The sequence below is a fragment of the Saccopteryx bilineata genome, chromosome 1 (genome assembly GCF_036850765.1).
Source record: "Saccopteryx bilineata isolate mSacBil1 chromosome 1, mSacBil1_pri_phased_curated, whole genome shotgun sequence".
NCBI lineage: Eukaryota > Metazoa > Chordata > Mammalia > Chiroptera > Emballonuridae > Saccopteryx > Saccopteryx bilineata.
The window spans coordinates 98,469,604-98,490,884 of NC_089490.1; the positions used below are offsets into that span (position 1 = coordinate 98,469,604).

The 21,281-nt window shown below is 36.7% G+C and overlaps 1 protein-coding gene across 1 annotated transcript in view; it reads right to left on the minus strand.

The window, feature by feature from the left end:
* Window positions 1-21,281, minus strand: part of CDK17 (cyclin dependent kinase 17) — a 103,006-nt gene that overhangs the window by 35,989 nt on the left and 45,736 nt on the right. Inside the window, exons 2-4 of the mRNA XM_066262072.1 lie at window positions 14,043-14,189; window positions 5,014-5,178; window positions 993-1,126 (exon numbers count right to left, since the gene is read on the minus strand). Coding sequence (XP_066118169.1) covers window positions 993-1,126; window positions 5,014-5,178; window positions 14,043-14,160 — 417 coding nt within the window. The 5' untranslated portion in view covers window positions 14,161-14,189. The remainder of the gene's footprint in view (window positions 1-992; window positions 1,127-5,013; window positions 5,179-14,042; window positions 14,190-21,281) is intronic.

Genomic DNA, 21,281 nt, shown 5'->3' on the forward strand with positions numbered 1-21,281 from the left:
TGCCCCTCTGGGGCGTTGCTCTGTTGCATCCAGAGCCATCCTAGTGCCTGAGGCAGAGGCCACAGAGCCATCCTCAGCGCCCGGGCCATCTTTGCTCCAATGGAGCCTTGGCTGCGGAAAGGGAAGAGAGAGGGAGGAAGGAGAGGGGGAGGGGTGGAGAAGCAGATGGGCGCTTCTCCTGTGTGCCCTGGCCGGGAATCGAACCCGGGACTCCTGCACGCCAGGCTGATGCTCTACCACTGAGCCAATCGGCTAGGGCCCCTCTTTCTTTCTTTTTAAGAGAGAGGCAGGGAGAGTTAGGAACATGGAGCTGCTTCTGTATGTGACCTGACCAGGGATCAAAGCTCTGGGACAGCTGGAGCTATCCAGCCATGGCTTAATTTTTGTTGATTTTTTAGATACAGAGAGATGAAGAGAGAGAAGGGAGAGGAAAGAAAGCATCCATTTGTTGTTCCACTTAGTTGTGCATTCACTGGTTGCTTCCCCTGTGTGGCATGACCGGGGATCAAACCCACAACACCTGTTGTTTCAGGATGATGCTCTTAACCGACTGAGCTAACCAGCCAGGGCCCGAAATTTAAAATATTTATAAAATATAAAGTATACAGATGAATCTGAAAAATATAGTTAAAATCATATTTTCTAAAAAGTGTACTTTGCTAATGTATCATCCTGATTTCCAGAACTTTTGAAAATTCACATTTCCCTCATAGAGAACCTATATAATGTTAGAAAAGTATTAAACATAATTAATGCATACTTTTTTTGGGAAAGTAATTAGAAAAAATTGGCACAAAATTACTCATCACTAATTCAAAGACACAATTTTCTTACAAGTTTCATTTGCTTTCATAAAAATTTTCAAATAGGCATTTACTCTGTTTGATATGTACGTGTTGACAGCAAGTGTGCACATGGATGCAAACACACACACACACATACACACATACACACACACACACACAAGCATATTTACAGTTTTTAACAGTTACCTCCATTGAGATCCGTCTATGTATACGATTTCTAAGACAAACACCTGTAGGTGACTGGACTTCATCAGATGATGTTCCAGAAGCTTGGTCACTCTCACCATCTGATCCCATTTTTAGATTCTCATGAACAATATCTGTATTGGAAAATAAAACATTTATATTATAAAAGATGTATTATATCTGGGATTACATAATTTATTACCACTACAGTAAGATGTAGATAGCCAATACATAAAAAATTATTGCATAAAAAGTCATGTACATTCTGGGTACCATAGATGTGCAGCTAACAAATAGAAACGTAAATGCCTTAACGCACTAGTAAGCAGTCCTTTTATACTCCCAGATTATGAAAAAAAACTTAACAAGATATTGTCGAGGGTGAATAAAATTATGGACCAGAAATAACAAAGACAATTATTAAAGTCAGTTCTTTCACTTTTAAGATCTGGGAACTGAGATCTTGAAAGGGTAAATGATTTCAAAGGTCATGCACCTTAAAGGCAGAGTGAAAACAGAAACCTGATCTTTTGGCCTTTTATTTAGTTTGGTGTTGTTTTTATTAAAATAATGTGCCATTGGCTCCATAGCCAAATGAGTTAGCTATTTAAATATTCTTTAAAAACTGCTAATATAGCTAACCCTTTCTCTCAATATTAAAAAACAAAACAATTCAAAAATTATTCAGTAAATATGTGCTTTGTACTAGAACTAAATAAAACAAATTTGTATATTTATACATATATTTACATTTGTCAAGCACCCTCTGTTCATCTAGCAAGAACAGCCCACCAGAAACAACTGCTAGATCTCAAATGCATCTCTTGTCCCTAAGTCCTTTCTATACAATTATTCATCCCCCAAAAGTATCATATTGTTTCATATTGCAGCGTTTGAACACTTTTTTTTCTTAACTGTAAAAAATGTCTTTCCCTAATTTTATCAATCTGGTGAAGTCATACTTAATTCTTCAAAGCTATGCCCATGTGTCACCACTCGGTGAAGTTTTTCTTACTCTCAGACACAGATGTCTGTGCCCACATTGCACCCACTGCACTGAAGAACATTTTCTGGTTCATGTGATTTTACACCAAGTTATATATGAGATCATCTGGTGCAGGATTTGGTTTATTCACTTTTGTATTCCCAGAACTTAACAAAGTGCCTGGTACTTAGAAGGTACTCAACAAATATTCCAATGAATTAAATGTTAACTAAAAATCAAGTAATAAATTTGGATCCTGGCTGATTAGCTCAGTGGTAGAGCACTTGCCCAGTGTGTGGATATCTCAGGTTTGATTCCTGGTGAGGGCACAGAGGTGAAGCGACCATCTGTTTCTCTACCCCTCACCCTCCTTTTCTCTCTCTGTATCTCTCTTCCCCTCCTGCAGCCATGGCTCAATTAGTTTGAGCAAGTTGGTCCTGGGCGCTGAGGATGGCTCCATGGCCTCCCCTCAGGCGCTAAAATAGCTCAATTGCTGAGCAACAGAGCAATGGCCCCAGATGGGTAGAGGATTGCCTGGTAGAAGGCTTATTGGGTGAATCCCGGTCAGGATGCTTGCAGAAGTCTGTCTCTCTGCCTTCCCGCCTCTCACTTAATTTTAAAAAAAAAGAGAGAGAGAGAGAAATAAACTGGGACATTTTTTGGCAAATGAAATAATATATAAAACCAAAATATAGTACAAGTACAAATTTGAGATTTCATGAAATATTTTCAACAATATTTGCTCATAAATATGAGGAACTTTAATAAAAATTAAACAAGAATCTCATCAAAGCAGTCTTAGAATTCATACATTTCTGTTTGTCTTTCATTACTGAGAAAATGTATTCACACTAAGAAACAGTTGCAAATGGCAACGGTCTTTAATAGGTTAACAAGTAATACAAGAATACACTTCAAGTATAGAGATTTATGAAGAAATTTCAGACTGAGATCTGAACAAAAAATTAACGGCAGTAAAAGTAAATATATTGCAGACTGATTCTTGATCTGATATCTAACATCTGAGGCCTACTATTCTTCAAAATCTGAAAATCTCAAGAAATTTTTAAATAAAATATAATACTTCAAAATACAGAGCTTAGTCTGTAAGAATGTATGCATAACAACCAGGAAGCAAAAACAGAACTAAAAATCCAAAGTTGTTATACATAAATTGACTATCACTTTCTTAGGAAGCACTGCTGAGCTTGGTAAGAAGGTGCTTGGATTTAAGCTGCCACATTGGAATAAAAGATGAAGCCTCAGTGTCCATGTTGCAAGAAAGAGCTTCTATAAAAAGTGACAAAATTCACAAAGTGCTACATCTTCAGTAAAGGGTGGACTTTCTACTCCACAAGAACTACGAAGGAGCATATTTAATTCAGACTATGAATAAATACTTGAGTATCTCGACTCAACCAAGAAATTACTCATGTCATTAATGAACAACTGCAGTTCCAACATGAATATTGGTTGGTATTTTCATTTCTGTTAAGAAAAAAGTGAAACAATGCAGGCTTAACTCATGTGAAAATTCCACTTGTTTACCATTGATATAAACAACTTCTTTGCTGAATCTGCTAAGAGTTTTTAAGTACTAGAGGAATATTTACTTCTCAAATTGTTCAAATGTTGTGCAATTCACAATGTAATAGCTACAGACAAGGCACTTTTCAATTTAATCTGCATTACTAACATTTTCAACATCACTTTCTTAAGTTTAGACCAAGGGTCAGCAAACATGACTGTTTTTGTATGACCCCTAAATTAAAAATGGTTTTTGCATCTTTAAAGTGTTATTTTAAAAAGAAGAGGAACATGCAAGAGAGACCACATGTTGCCCACCTGAAAATTTACTATCTGACCCTTGACAGAAAAAGTTTGCCAATTCCTGGTCTAGACAATTAACAAAAACAATAAATCAAGCCATGATCTAAAGTGTTTTCCAATTTCTGCAGGGTAAATATTACTGCCATGCCAACTTCAAGCTACCAACACAACATCATTTAACATGTACTTGGGAAGAAATATGCATATTACATAGTATTTTGACTATACAGATAAAATAAAAATAACCTCCAAAGCACTGGTGTTAGTAAAATATAATAAAATAATTAGAAAATAATTACTTGTAAGTATTCATTACCTTTGTTTTCAATTTAGTTTACTTAATAGTAGTTTGTATAAATTTAAAATTTAATAACGGCTGTGTTTAACAAACAGCTCACAAAATTCCTGAAAATTTAATAGTCATGAACTAGTGTGAGTCAACTCCAACACACCATTCTGTAGGATTTACACCTATAAGAATAAGGGCATACACATTTTCCATAGATAAAACCCCACTGTAGATAATCTTATATTTCCCAAATTAACAAAACACATAAGGAAATAATACACTGTGGCACGAGTAAGAAGCAGACTAAAGCCCTCAAAAACCTCAGTAAATATAATTATGTCATAAGACTACAAAATAATTATGTTTAAAATTATTCAAAAATCTAAACATGATAAATAAGAGACCATCAAAAAAAGGCTGGAGAAATAAATAAGCAGAACTTGAAGGTATATATTTTCCCTGGATATTTAAAATGACAGTATATTCTGGTTTCTCTTCAGATCGCATAAATCTTTTGCCTTTTAAAATGACAGTGACATAAAAACAACAAATCTGGTGGTAATCACTAATCACTGTAGTGGGCTATCATGTGGCGATTTTATGCAGTAACTAAGGTATGACCTTAGATTAAGCCATCATCTCAAACTGCTATATCTTGAAATCTTTCATACAACTCCCAAGGGTTTGTCTCTTTCATGATGTACAAGTTTTCAAATGTTACTCCTCTGCACTGTCAGCATTACCACCTTTCTAGAATCTTCCATCTTTCACTAGCACTCTTATTCTCAACTTGATTTTTATCTTACAAGACAAATCAGATAATAAAGGCTGGCTAATTTCCCTACACCTAAAACCTACTAGCTATGTACACAACCTACAGTCAAAAAGTTAAAAAAAAAAAAAGACAATTAAATTACCTAATCTGCTTCCATTTCTGGGCATTGCCATGAAGGAGCCAAGGCTTCCTCCAATAACGCTATGTGGTCTCCGCAGTGGGGGTTTCTTGAAGGACCCTGTGTACTGGTGGAGGAAGGAATGCATACTGTGAGAGGTTGGAGGCCTGCCATTCTTCACAATAGGCTCTGTGGTTCACAGTGTCCAAAAATTATTCCATTAACAGCCCAAGATCCAGGATCATAGAAGGATTGAGGATGCAAAACAGAAAACAAAAGTTATAACAGGAATCATTACATTTAACCTCATTTCTATGGCTAGCTATACAAAGTACTAGAACTAAAATAATTTCTACAAAAAAAACCATATAAAATATTTTCATATTTGAAATTTGTTTAGTAATTATCCATTTCTTATATAATCAAAATTTGATTAGCAATCACAAAAGTATTTACAACCTACAGATTTTTTATCCATTTGCTTATTTTAATAGATTGTTTGTACACTATTATTACATTTACTGTCTGCCCAGTATATGCCTTAGGCTTACACATGCTGTAGAATATAAAAACACAGCCCTGGAAAGAAGAAACTTACATCCCTATCTGCTCAACATTCAAAAATGTATGTCAGTTGGTGAATAAAACATAAATATTTAAGTATAGATCAATGCAGAGGTTCTGAAATTTATTACCCCAAATTTGGGGATTTTAATATATTATTTAAAAAACCAGATCTATATTTAAGCAGAAACATTTAAATTAAGCAGAAAATTTTAATTACAAATAGGGGAAATCCTGTAGTGTAATGTTTACAGGAAATCTCATGACTCCTTTCTTACCTCCAAGTAAAGATCTCTGACATAGATTAAGGACATGACAACGTCTTCTATGATACACCATTAGTCTTTTGTATTAGAATGATGTTTTTACTGATACAGTCAAGAAATTTAAAAAGGAAATGGGCTTCTCTATCTTCTCCTCTAAAATGAAGCCAGCTCTTCTTTTGTAGCTGACAGGAATAAGGATATCACCTGATGAAGGGATTCCCCTACCTATAAAGGTTTATCAGACACCAAGAACAAGTTGGCAGGAGGAGATGGCTCAGGTCCACAGAACAAACCAAGGTACACGCTCAGGTAAAATGAGCCAAGAAGACCATTTGGCCTGCGTGTCTACTGATATTGGCTGCCTAAGAAAAAGAGAGGAGAGGAGGATGGGCAGAAGGGTCCTCAAGGCTCACACAGGCCCAAGCCCTCTAATCTGGGTAGAATGCCAGACTGGAGGGAGAAGAAGGACTCAACTTGTTATTGAAAAAATCTGGCCTAAGTGTCCCATGGAGTAGACTGTACTTTCCTTGGCAGTAGCTAGCTGATCAAGAATTTGAGGATCTTTACATAAGCCTTGTAAAAGAATTAATGATTTAATAATAAATGGGGAGGGGTAGCTGATAGAAATGCATAAATTAGTTACAAAAACTGTGGGATACAGGTTAGAACACGTAAGAAAAGTTTTCTCTTTCTAGGTTGTAATATTATATCTGGAATGATAAAAATCTACAAATATTCTACCTAGAGACAGCATTTGTTTTATTCACTCTGTAAAGTTGTCCTAGAGAATATAGCTAAAAAAATGGAGATTACAAATACATTTAATTATTCAGGGTATATTTACTGTGTGTCTACCATGAGACAAGCAATATTGAAGGCCCAGGGCATCAAGAAATGAACAAACAAAGAAGATACTACCCTTTTAAACTATAAAAACTAATGGAGAGAAAGCTAAGAAACTAATGAATGAGAACAATACTAGTTACTGATAGGCAATATGCAAAAGATTAAAATAAAGAGATGTGATAGAAACCAAATGAGTAGCTATTTTACAGTGACTATTGAGGAAAGTCCTCTTGCAGAGGTCTTTTTAACAGATATAAATGCAAGAAAGAGCCAGTCAAGGGGAGATGGATGAGTGGTGGGTTATAAAATATTCCAGACAGAAAAAAAAACCAACTGCAAAATCTAACACACGGCAGAGTTTGACTTTTTCAAACAGTGGTTCTCAAACTTTAGAATGTTTTGGAATAACCTTTAAAGACTTGTTAAAACACAAGATAGCTGGGCCTCAACCCTATACTTCCTGATTCAGCAGGTCTGACAAGAAATCCAAATATCTGCATCTCTAACAAATCCCAGGCAATACTGATGCTGCTGGTCCAGGGATCACACTTTGAGAATCACTGCATTAGAGGAACAGAAAGAAGGCAAGTGCAGCTATAGTACATAACTACGGGGGAAATGGTGCTAGTAAGTGAGGACAGAGAGATAAGTAGGTTTGTACATCAACATAAAAGTTTGAATTTTATTCTGGGACTGAAAGCAGTTATAACTTTGAAGCAGGTGCTAATATGAGCTGATTCATGTTTTAAAAAATATCACTGTGAGGAGTCAGAGACAGTGGGAGGTAAGGAGGTAGGAATGAGTTAAAGGGGTAGCATGAGAAGAATCTCTGGCAATGAAATAGCTATCCGGATTACAGTGGCAGTTACACGAAACTACCCATGTGATGAAATGACATAAGAGCCGTATTCACACTTTATTCCAATGCTAACTTCCTGGGTTTGATAACGTTCTATACTTAAGGAAGATGTAACCAAAGGGAAGAACTGAAAGAAGGGTACAAGGAACCTCTCTGTACTATCTTTGCAACTTCCTTTGAATCTGTAATTATTAAAAATAAAAATGTATAACTTCACTCTGGTTACTGCTGGAGAACAGATGGCAGAGAATCAACAGAAGGGAAACAGAAGACTATTACAGTACCCTAAGCAATAAATAATGGTGGCCTGGACTAAAACGGAGAGAAGCAGGTCGACTTAGGATATATTAAAAAGCAAAGCCAAAAGGCCAGCAGGCATGGCTGCAAAATTACTTTTACATACACGCTCCCATCCAACTTTTAGTGAAGATCTATATTAAAAGCATTTATCTAAAGATTATTTTTAAATCTCCAGCAGAGCAACTGTTAAATATGTGAAATATGGTATGTGAAAAGATAATAATTGAAATCATGAATCAAGTAAATAAATAGCTATTAATAGTGAGTTTTTAAAAGTTGTTTATATAGTAAATATATAGCAAGTTAGAATGGCAGAGGAAGGGAGAGAACAGAACAGAAAGGTAGAGGAGAGTAAAGAATCAAGAGTAATTCCTAAATGTTTAGCTTTAGGTTATTCAGGTTAAGTGAGGAGAGTTGGGGAAGAAACAGATTTTGGAGGGAAGGAAATCAAGAATGCTGGTTTGGTTATATTGCATTTGACATTTCTATTAGACATCTGTATGCAGAAGCCTATTAGGCATTTGATCACTTAATAATTCTGACTAGAGATAGAGATTTAGGATCAGTCAACATACGCACAGTGACTGAAATCATAGGACGGATGAGGTCACCCCAGGGTGTGTACAGAGAAGAATGGGAGCCATGAGAAATTTATTTGGCATCTTACTTATTCAGATTTTCCAGGGACATGAACTACTATGATCAGGAACATGCGATTTCTTAGTCCACTCCATTTCTAGTTCCCAATCCTGCTCTTCTATAACTTTTACTGACCTAATCCTATTTCAAACTGTACCTACGTACAATGAAGTCTGTATTTTCAACCTCATCCTCACATGCACTTTGAGTTGTTGGTAGAAATTAACTACTTACACCTTGAGCTGTTGGCAGGAATTAACTACTTACAACCCTCTGTCATCACTATTGTCAAAAACTACTGTGACTGCTTCCATTTATTATCAGTGGTCGGCAAACTGAGCCACATGCAGCTCTTTGGCCCCTTGAGTGTGGCTCTTCCACAAAATACCACGTGCGGGTGCTACCTCGATAAGGAAAGTACCTACCTGTGTAGTTTAAGTTTAAAAATTTGGCTCTCAAAAGAAATTTCTATCGTTGTACTGTTGATATTTGGCTCTGTCAACTAATGAGTCTGCCAACCACTGTTAGATCAACGAGAAAGGAAGAAACATGGGAGTAAGAAAAAAGGCTCATGATATCAATAAAACTAGGCTTGTTGACTCCAAATAACATAGTAAACTGACCCAGTAAAGAGACTGAAGACTAAGGACAAGAAATTGGAACATTGCTTGACCAGGTGGTGGCACAGTGGATAGAACATTGGACTGGAATGCAGAAGATCCAGGTTTAAAACCCCGAGGTCGCCTGCTTGAGCGCAGGATCATCAGCCTTGAGCGCAGGGTCGCTGGCTTAAGCATGAGATCATAGACATGACCCCATGGTCGCTGGCTTTAAGCCCAAGGTTGCTGGCTTAAGCCCAATGTCTCTGACTTGAGCAAGGGGTCATTGGCTCAGCTGCAGCGCCCCCCCACCCCGGGTCAAGGCACATATGAGAAAGCAATCAATGAACTAAGGTGCCGCAATGAAGAATTGATGCTTCTCATCTGTCTCCCCCCCTTCCTGCCTGTCTGCCCTCTCTCTGTCTCTCTCACTAAAAAGGAAGGAAGGAAGGAAGGAAGGAAGGAAGGGAGGGAGGGAGGGAGGGAGGGAGGGAGGGAGGGAGGAAGGAAGGAAGGAAGGAAGGAAGGAAGGAAGGAAGGAAGGAAGGAAGGAAGGAAGGAAGAAATTGAAGTATCAACCAAATCCTAATCCAAAATCATGAGAAGCAACATTCTGTTATGTTCATTTTACTTTTTGGGAACATGAAGAAACAGTTCATTTTCTTAGGCAGGGGTCCCCAAACTTTTTACACAGGGGGCCAGTTCACTGTCCCTCAGACCATTGGAGGGCTGGACTATAAAAAAATCTATGAACAAATTCCTATGCACACTGCACATATCTTATTTTAAAGTAAAAAAACAAAAAGGGAACAAATACAATATTTAAAATAAAGAACAAGTAAATTTAAATCAACAAACTGACCAGTATTTCAATGGGAACTATGCTCCTCTCACTGACCACCAATGAAAGAGGTGACCCTTCCAGAAGTGCGGCGGGGGCCGGATAAATGGCCTCAGGGGGCCACATGCGGCCCGCGGGCCGTAGTTTGGGGACCCCTGTTCTTAGGTGAAGAATTTCAGTTGTGTCACAAGACATAACATTTGTTATAGCTGCACCTGGAAGCCCCAAATTGTACATGTAATATAAAACATTATTTTTGCCTTTCTATAAGTGTAACTGTGATCTATTTTCTCCCCCATATTTTAAATTTGTCACCTAGCCTCCTCATCAAATTCAATAATTTCAATATATCTTTTCATAACAGAAGAAATTAAGTTCAAGGCTAACCACTAAAAGACAAGATCTTGAAAAATCAGAACTTTCTGTAATATGACTAACATAGTACTAAGCCTTTTATCAAGCAAATCCAGAATCTATGAGGAAAAGATATTTCTCACATAAACTAAGTTATTTACTGACATGAAATTCACATAACATTCATCATTTTAAAGTACACAACTCAGTGGCCTATGGCACATTTCCAATGTTGTGCAAACATTACTTCACTTCTATTTAGTTCCAAAATATTAATACTATTTTCATCACTACCAAAGAAGACCCTGTGCTCATTCAGCAGTCACTCCCCATTTCCTCCTCTCCTGAGTCCTCGGCAATCACTGATCTGCTTTTTGTCTTTACACATTTACCTATTCTGAAAGGTTCATATTAATGGAATCATAGAATATGTGACCTTTTAGGTCTGACTTCTTTCTGTTTTCCAGGTTCATCCAGATAGTAGCCTGTATCAGTACCTAACTCCTTTTTTATGGTTGAATAATATTCCATTCTAGGGACACACCACATTTTGTTTATTCATTCATCTGCTGATGGAAATGTGGGTTGTTTACACCTTTGGCTATTGTTAAATAGTGGTGCTTTGAATATAACCATTCTTGTCCAAGATTTTGTTTGAAAGTTCATTTCAATTCTTTCAGGTATATCCCTAGAAATGGAACTGCTGGGTTATATGTTAATTTTATTTCTAACTTTTGAAGAATGAGATAAACTAATTTGGCAGTTTTCAAAAGATTAAATATTAAACAACTTCTCAGTTACCAAAAATGATACATCTGATGTGCTCAGGTTTCTTTTTCCTTGCAGGTACTTTAAAAAATATTGTTTATACTTAAGTTTTATAAGTTTTATGATTTGTGCAAAAAATTTCATTTCATATTTAGGAAAAGTTGTATTGAATTAAGGTCAGTACACTTAAATCAGCCAAGTTTGTAAGCTGTCAACTTATTTTTAACTTATCAAATATAAATTCAAGATTCCTCTTCCCTGGGTTCAATCCACCTATCAATGTGCAAACACATCAGCTTATCTAGATAGGCACTCTAATGTGAACTATAGTTATATTACACATTTATAACTGAGTTAAAACATTCACAGTATGACTCAATTATCAAAATACTGAATTCTATTTGGTTAGAAGTAGAATACACATGAGAGTATATGTGCATATGTGTATAATCAAATGCATCATATTTCTTCCAAGATTTTTACAGTATTATCCCAATATACATTTACTTCCCCATTCAATTTGTTCTAGTGTATTCATGAGAGCCACCTGACTATATGTAACGCAAGAGTTAACAGAATTGTGCTTATGAATATGACTGAACATATTCATATGTTCATATATTTGTATTTATATTGGTTCAAAGTTGGCTTACATAGGGAAATTATAAACTAATTCTTCCTCCTCCCTAAGCAAGCTTTGCCACTAGATAACTATTAGACAAAGATCACTTGCTTCATGAACTGGCCACATTGTATTTTAAAAAGTATTCATTAAAATATGTTCAGAAGTGTACTGTGTCACCTACCTTAGGAGCTTTTTATGCTCTAAGATAAACTCCATAAAGAAAGAATATGTTGGAACCAACTATCAGAAACTGATAGATGACTAAAAAGGTACAGAATCTTTGTCAAAGCTCTTGGTGAGAATCTATGCACTGTTACACATTGGTAATAAGCAATAGCAGATTATAACTCAGAGCTAGCCTATGCTACCAGCAATCTCAGCATCTATTAATGACATCTTCAAGTACTATTTCAAGTAACTCAGGTCAAGAGGAAACTCTACAGAGCTCCTATTTTCCTTCTTCACTGTCTGTTGAAGCTACTGTTATAATAAAGCAAAGTTTTAATAAAGTAAATATATACTACTTTATTTTCAACATTTCACCATGTTATAAATTAAGCATATCTTACAACAGTTAAAACTCCTGTACATCACTGGCAAATAGCTAGCAAGAAGCTTCCATCATAAGAATGAAAACACTGGGCTTAATTAATAGTAAGAATTCAAAGGGGGTCTGAGAGAGAATATAAAGAATTTTGTTTCTGGCAAGAGAAATAAAACTAAGACATTATAAAACTATCTTTCAGATTTGACCCAAATACAAAATGTCTACCTCCTGTAATATAAGTAAATTATATTCAAATTATTATTTTAAATTTTCTAAAGAACTCAGCTATGTTCTCCCATAGCACAAAGAGCCAAATAACCTTGAGTTAATAATGACTCTTCTGAGGAAAAGAGATAAACTAAATCTTGGGTAGAATAAGTTATTTACCCAGAATCATACATTAATAAGTGTGTAAGTGCATCCTAAATTCCAACCCATAAGTTTTAACTTAAAGCCCAGAAAGCGCCTTTTCCATTGTTTTGTTGTCTCTCCCAATAAGGGCATTTACATTCAGCTGGAGCAGGTAGGGGTATCCGTGCTTTTACCCACTACCACAACTCTCTCTCAGAAGAATTTCAGGCACAGACTTAGAAGGCTTGCCAAAGAATCTCCACACCATGACACTGGTAACAATTCTTTTTGTTGTTGCTTTTTTAGAGAGAGAGAGGAAGGGAGAAAGAGGAGAAGCATCAACTCATAGCTGTAGCACTTGATTTGTTCACTGATTGCATCTTATGTGCCTTAACCAGAGGAAGTTGGGGGGGAGGGGACTCCAGCCAAGCCAGCAACCTTGGGATCATGTTGATGATCCCATGTCAAGCCAGCAAGCTGATGAGACTGCACTCAAGCCGGATGAGCCCACACTCAAGCCAGCGACCTTTGGGTTTTGAACCTGGGTCCTTAGCCACCAGGCCGACACTCTATCCCTCTGCCACTACCTGGTCAGCCTGGCAGCAATTCTTGCAAACTCTTTCCTGGTTGTTATTATTATGACATCTATAGGGATAATTCAGTTTTGAATATGTAGTCTTATTCTATAAATTTCAGCAGAATTTTGCATTTTAATCCACTTAATTTAATAAGCTCTTTGTATTTTATATTAACCTCTGTATACTACTTTACTTTGTAAAAAAAAAATTGTGAACTGTTTGAAACATTATATGCCTATCTACTATAAATGTCCTCAATCACAGGATAGATTCTGTGATAAGACAAGAAAACAGTAAGATTCACTCTTGGGGTGGTGAACACACAATACAGTGTACAGATGATGTGCTGTAGAATTGTGCATCTGAAACCTGTATAATTTTCTTAACCAGTGTCACCCCAATCAAGTCAATAAACAGAAAAAAAAAAGATTCACACATGTGATGAACATGTCCACTAGTAGTCAACATGCATATATAATGTTATAAACTATGATAAAGCTTCAAACAGAAATTTCACAAACTTACTAATACACTTTTAAGCTGTATTGATTTAGGTTATAAAAATAACAAAAATATTTAAATGTTAATTGAAAAATAGTTACTTAACAACTAGGATATTATACAAGGTATTCTTATTTAAGAACCAATAACAATGGAAAAATAAATGAGATAAAAGAATTCATTGGATTAGAGACCAGATACTCTCTTAGAGTAAGAGTAGGACATTCCAGTAAGCAAGCAAGCAAGCAAGGAAAGCTGTATAGTCTTGTTCCTAAGAATTAGGGACCCAAAGGAAAAAATAAATAAAAATAAACTATTAAGAACTAATCAGGAAAGTAAATATGCATTCTGTTTATAAAGTAATTAAAAGTGTGAAGCATCTTTCCTCCCCTCTCCCCCGACACCAAATATTTACCATTATCCTTGCTGCTATTTTCTTCAATAGTCATTTGTTCAGCTAGTTCTGACAGTGACTCATCAATAGTCTGGCTTCCCCGAAGTGTGAGGGACAGCCTTCTCTTAAATTTTTTCATCCTATCGATTGAATGTGGCTTGAAATATCCTGAAAGAACAGAACAGAATGAACACAAAATTAATCCATGAATACTTTAGAGCTCAAGGAAAATGTCGTTCTGAGTTTACTAAGAATGTTCAAAACAGAAATATATGAGGATTTTCCACTTCTGCCAAACACAAAATCAAACCCAGTTCTGAGAAAATCACTCCCTCTGATAAATGTTATATTTATATAGCATCATCAGAAAAGCGGAATTCTACAAACTAATGGTTGACATTTTAATATCACAATTAAATTTAGGGTAGGAAATTTTCCTGAAATGTGCTTTTTAAAAACCAAGATAGTGAAAATATCAACACTACTTTGATGCATAGGTTCTATTATTATAAATACCAATCATCATATTGGAACCAGTCAGTATCTTTAGATAGGAAGAGGTGAAGAAGGCAAGGTAGAGAATAATGAATGTTTGACACTTTATAAACAGGAATTTTCTTTTGTAAATTCTTATTTAGCCAATTTATTGGGGATCTGCTTTGTTTTTTGTCTTTGTCAGCTATCAGGAGTCTCTGCCTATTATCATAACAATGCCAAGTTTTAAAAAGAAGAGTTGAAAGCCAAATTAATCAGTATCAAATGCCTACCCCAATCTAGACACTTTCATATTTCTTTTTAATTTTTTTAAATTTATTTATTGATTTAAAAAAGGGGGGAAGAGATCAACTTGTTGCTCCACTTATTTATGTGCTCATTGGTTGATTCTTGCATGTGCCCTGACCAGGGATCAAACTCACAACCCTGGAGTATCAGGATGACACTCCAACCAACTGAACTACAAGGCCAGGGCTACTTTCATATTTCTTTTTTTTTTTCAATTGATCTAAATTTATTGCGTTTACATAGATTCAAGTGTCCCACTGAATACATCCCCTCACCCCCGTGTACCCCTCAACATCCCCCTTGCCCCCTACCCCCAAATGCCCTCCCCCCTTCCGTCCACGATTTGCTTTTTGCTCTCTATAACGCTGTGTTATGTATATATAATTTCACCAATCTCTTTCCCTTCTCTGATCCCATCTTCTCATCCCCTTTCCCTCTGGTCCTTTTGATCCCGCCTCTGCCTCTATTCCGTTCCTCAGTTCACACTGTTCATTGGATTCCTCAAATGAATGAGGTCATATGATATTTTTCTTTCTCTGCCTGGCTTGTTCACTTAATTTGTTTAGTCTTCCTAACTCTAAAGAGTTGGGAAGCAAATAAGCAAACTGGCTCAAAGAAGTTCCCCAACTAAAGTCAAACAATTAATGATAGAACTGAGATTTAAAATGAGGATTGCCATTTACCTTTCTCCCCACATTTAACATTTCTTAAGTCAGGATGTATCTCACAATTAACAGAATGTCAAAATAAAATTGACAGCTTTCTTCTTTCCTTTCCCCCCAACAAATATGACTTTTTGTCACTATTAAATGTTTTAATTTTACCCGGGTTCGATTCCCGGCCAGGGCACATAGGAGAAGCGCCCATTTGCTTCTCCACCCCTCCGCCGCGCTTTCCTCTCTGTCTCTCTCTTCCCCTCCCGCAGCCAAGGCTCCATTGGAGCAAAGATGGCCCGGGCGCTGGGGATGGCTCTGTGGCCTCTGCCCCAGGCGCTAGAGTGGCTCTGGTCGCAACATAGCGACGCCCAGGATGGGCAGAGCATCGCCCCCTGGTGGGCAGAGCGTCGCCCCCTGGTGGGCGTGCCGGGTGGATCCCGGTCGGGCGCATGCGGGAGTCTGTCTGGCTGTCTCTCCCTGTTTCCAGCTTCAGAAAAAAAAAGGCAAAAAAAAGTTTTAATTTTAAACAGATTCTTGGACTGGGGGCTCATATCCATCACCTTGTTCAACTTTTGCACCTGTTTTATCCCCAGGAACTTTCCAGAACTGCTACCTTCACCGTGCAGCCCCATGAGCTTTCCCAATTCAAACTTGGGTTTCTTCAGCATTCTGACCTTTCTAGTAAAGACATCATGGAGCAGAGAAATAAGACTGGCAAGGCAAGCCTTTTGTATGTCTTTTCCAATGCTATTTTTCAAGTCATTTGTCTACACCTCTAGCATCATGACAAGAGGAAATCCAGCACAGAGAATGTCTCCCTTCTCCTTGAATCTTGATTCTTCAGTTCTGAGTGACTCGGAAGCTCTATAATACCTTCAAACTCATTTTTTTTTTCATTAGCTTTTCAACTAGTTCTCAGCAGGAGCTTCATTAGTCTGATACAAGTTTCTCCATCATAGGCAATAAATGGAGGCTTGGATGAAGATTAGAAGAGATAATACATGTATTGTACTTCACCAAGCAAGGTGAATTTCTAGGAAGCAGTCAGTAAATTATAGGAGGTGATTTCAACTAAGAAACCTGTAGCTTCAGGGATGTTCTAAATACTACTAGATTCTTTACTTCTCATAGACTTTACATACCTCTACCATGACAGTCAGTAATCCATGTCATTTGTTTAAAGCATACGAGATATTTAAGGTGATTGAACTATTGCTAATTTCATCTACCCTTCTGTTTCTGTAAGAATTTATACTAGAGACACCTTCCATTGTAAGACACCAGAATTGCTTTGTGCAGAACAGGTGTAACTCTTCAAGCTTGGGGGGCTCAAACTCTGCAAATTATAAAGAAAAGACTAGCATATGACAGGTTGCTAGGAGATAATCTCTGAGCCCTTCGAATATCCTGCCTAATGTCTCTTTGTATACCTGAGATCTTGGGCCAAACCAGATAATTGAGACTAACAGTGGCCACACCAGATAATTTGTTAACAATGTAAATTATGGTAAATGGCTGTTTCTGTATGCCTGGTGTTCAAGCCACACTTGTATCAGTTTGTTTTTTGAGTAGAAGAGGGATAAGAGAAGCTGAAACTGAATAGCTAAGGACAATTCATGTAGGTACTTCTATCTTTACGTAACTAACCCCCAATAAAAACCATGGACACTAAAACTCAGGTTAGCTTCCTTGGCTGATATTTTGCATATACAAGGTCATCATACAAGGTGGATGGAAAAATGAAGTATTGTCCATGCAATGCCAAAAGGTGAGGATAACTGAAAACTCACACATGGTTTTTCTTGGACTCCACTCTACACAGCCAGTCCCTTTGTTCATTTTATCTGTATCTTTTCACTAAATCATGAGTTTACTAGCTTTTTTCTGATTTCTGTGTCCTGGCAAATCACCAAGCATGGGGGGGGGGGGGGTCTTGGGAAATCTTCAAGAAAAAAATTCATATAACAAAGTAATGCCCCATTCTTACCACTTAAAAAGTGGTTAGTCCAAACTGCCTTGTACTATAAAATGCAAAATAAACACTGAATTTAAAAATATAGTATTTAAAAAGAATATCTGGTTAAGTAAAATGTATTACTAAAATTAATATCACTTTTTATGTATCTGTAAAATATTTTAAAATTAAACACAGAGTTTGTATTACATTTCTACCAGACAATGCTGGTATCACCTATATAAGTATGCACCTATAATGCAAAACAATCTTTATTCTTTTCTTAATGTCAAAAATATCTCTAGCTTTTTTGTCATAGTTAGATCAAATCTTAAAAGGTGAAGGGGTGGCCCTGAACAGTTGGCTCAGTGGCAGAGCATCAACCCAGTGTGTGGATGTCCCGGGTTCAATTCCCAGTCAGGGCACACAGGAAAAGAGACCATCTGCTTCTCTACCCTTCCTCCCTTTTCTTTCTCTCTTCCCTTTACACAGCCATGGCTCGACTGGTTCAAGCGCATCAGCTCCGGGTGCTGAGGATGGCTCTATGGAGCCTCTGCCTCAGGTGCTAAAAATAGCTAAGTTGTGAGTATGGCCCCAGATGGGCAGCACATCAGCCCCAGATGGGGGTTGCCTGGTGGATCTTGGTCTGGGTGCATGTGGGATTCTATCTCCACTCCTCTCACTTGGAAAAGAGGAAAAAGAAAAAAAAAATTATATATATATATATATATATATATATATATATATGTAAAAACGGCAATAAATGATACTCCGAAAGACAGTATAAAACTCTCCATATCTACCTATCTATTTATCTACAGCTGAAAATGTTCAAAATCAGTTATCAACTACAAGTGCTTAAAAGAAACTCATTTGGGACTAAACTTGATCTGGGACTGTACTACACAATTAGAAAAGTCTATTTCTTTTTTTTATCCTGAAAATGTAACTATCTTATTTACCTACAGAATATAGGTAACCATTCTGGTATGCCAACTGAGTTTTGCTCTAGGAATGGGAAGCACACACATACATATACACGTCTTAAAAAAGACACAGCTGCCTGACCAGGTGGTGGCGCAGTGGATAGAGCATCGGAATGGGATGTGGAGGACCCAGGTTCGAGACCCCGAGGTCACCAGCTTGAGTGGAGGCTCATCTGACTTGAGCAAAAAGCTCACCAGCTTGGACCCAAGGTCGCTGGCTCGAGCAAGGAGTTACTCGGTCTGCTAAAGGCCCGCGGTCAAGGCACATATGAGAGGGCAATCAGTGTACAACTAAGGTGTCGCAACGGCAATGAAAAACTGGTAATTGATGCTTCTCATCTCTCTCTATTCCTGTCTGTCTATCCCTATCTATCCCTCTTTCTGACTCTCTCTCTCTGTCCCTGTAAAAAAAAAAAAAAAAAAAAAGACAACAGCTGTGAAACAGTAAACACTCCCAAACTAGATCCTCTACTATGAGTATTCACCTGTATAAATGGTGCCATATTATGGCCTTTTTGAAACTTCCAATAAGAAATTATGTGGACGTAAATTTACCTTATAATTCAAACTTCTCTTATATTAGAGGACTTATTAGAGTGGCAATTCTTTTCTATGCTTTTGAAAATCATAAAACAATTTCTTGTTAATAACTATAGAAGTTAAAGAAAAAGCTAAAGGCAGTTTTAAAAATGCCTAAATTACTTTTCTTTAGGTAAAAAAACAATTTACATATACAACATATTGAGCATTTTTAGTTTGAATTAAAATCCAATACTTAGTAGCAGACCAGTACTTTTCCATTTAACCCTGCTATGTTCAATCTTTTCAAAATATCAAATAGAGTAATATGACATCACAAATACAGCTTTATTTATTTCTAACATTTTCTGCACTGACTATGGCTTTAAGTTAAATCTGTTCTAAATGAGGTGATCTCATTGAGTGTCATGTAAGCAAATTTTCTATTATTTTTCCCACAAAAATTATATCATGATAAACATGTAAGGCTCTTTAGGACACCTGAGCTAACCATACTTATCGACAATTAACTAACATTTAAAAATTAAGTTTTTTCACTAGAGACACAAATTTCATATTTGCAAAAAATACAAAGTTATTGTACAAAACACTGACAGATCACTGAATTAAAATTTTAATCACGATTATAGGTGTTTTCCCCCAAACACTTAAAAATCTCAACCCTTTGGCTGAAATCGAGCCTGATTCTTTTCTTTTGATAGCATGAATAATCAAACACAAACCATAAAAAATAAACCCACCAAAGATGTTCCTCTACTTATAGAAAGATAAGACTATTGTGGCACTTGAGATGCAAAATGTCATCACAGAAAGCTATGGGGTTGCTCCCATCACCAAAACCACCAGTAAACTGGAAAAAAACAACCAGCACACTGAAAAAAACAACCAGAACCAACTATTTTGGAACTCTTCAACCTGACTGGACACTTATAACAACCAGGAGAGAGCTTGCTAAAGGAAGAGGTTGCTGATCTTGATAGGAAAACCACATATGCAAACCAGTTAACACTGCCCATTCCTCAGTCCAGTCCTAACAATGGAGATAGCAACTCACATTCTCAGAACAGCTGCTTGGTGCCAGGATGGAGAGTGGGAAACCTGGATATCAAAAACTTTGAATGTGTGTTGCACATTTTAGTTAGTCTCACGGATCCCTTATGAGACTGGAACAAATAAAGACACCTGTCTTCCTTTAGGCCCTTTCAGACTGCAGGGATTCCTGCATCAGCATCTATTGGAAGATATATATAGAGAGAGCAACAGTTTCTTGTTGTTGTTTGAGCAAAGTACTTTAAAACATATTTGCCAGGTCACTAGTTGATTGCAAAGATAACTGAATAAAATCTTCAGTGACCATATAAAACAAGGAATATATATTTGCAAAAATAGTTTGGGAAAGTCACAAATGAATGGCAGCCACAAAACACCAGTGTAGTGGGAGAGTCTGGTTTCCAGTTAGCACACAATGTCCAGGTCTCAAAATAATTTACAAAGCACACAGACAAGAAAGTGTGGCCATTCGTAAGAAAAAACAAAACAAAACCCAATAAATGATGACAAGAACCATTCCCGAATAAGCTCAGAATTTGAATTAGGTAGGCAATGATGTTAAATCAACTGTCCTAAATATGCTAAAAGGACTAAAGAAAACTAAGGACAAAAAACTATAGGAAATCAGAAAACATACTTAAAAAATGATATAATCAATAAAGAGACAAATTATAGAAAGAAACCAAATGGAAATTCTGGAGCTAAAAAAGTACACTAACTAAATGAAAAATTTACTAGAGGTGTTGAACAGGAGATTTAAGTAGGCAATAATAAAAAAAGAGATCAGTGAACTTGATAAAAGTCAAAATTATCCAGTTTGAGGAACAAACAAACTAAAGAATGAAGAAAACTGAATAGAGTTTAAGTGACCTGTAGGATACCATCAAATGTACCACAATAGGTACCACATATTCCTAGAAAACACAACTACTAAAATAATAGACTCAACATCTGAAAAGACCTTCAACAAGTAAGAAGTTTGAATCAGTAATCAAAATACTTCCAACAAAGAAAATCCCAGGACCAGATGACTTCTACCATCTGGTGAATTCTACTAAGTATTTAAAGATGAACAAGAATCCTTCCAAAAATATTCCAAAAAATTGAAGAGGAGGGATCACATCCTAACTCATTCTATGAGGCTAGCATTATTCTGACACCAAAACCAGGCAACAATGCTACACTATAAGCCAATATCCTTCATGAATTTAGATGTAAAAATCCTTAACAAAATCCTAACAAAGTGAATTCAGCAGCATACTAAAAGAATTAAATTTATAACCAGGTGGGA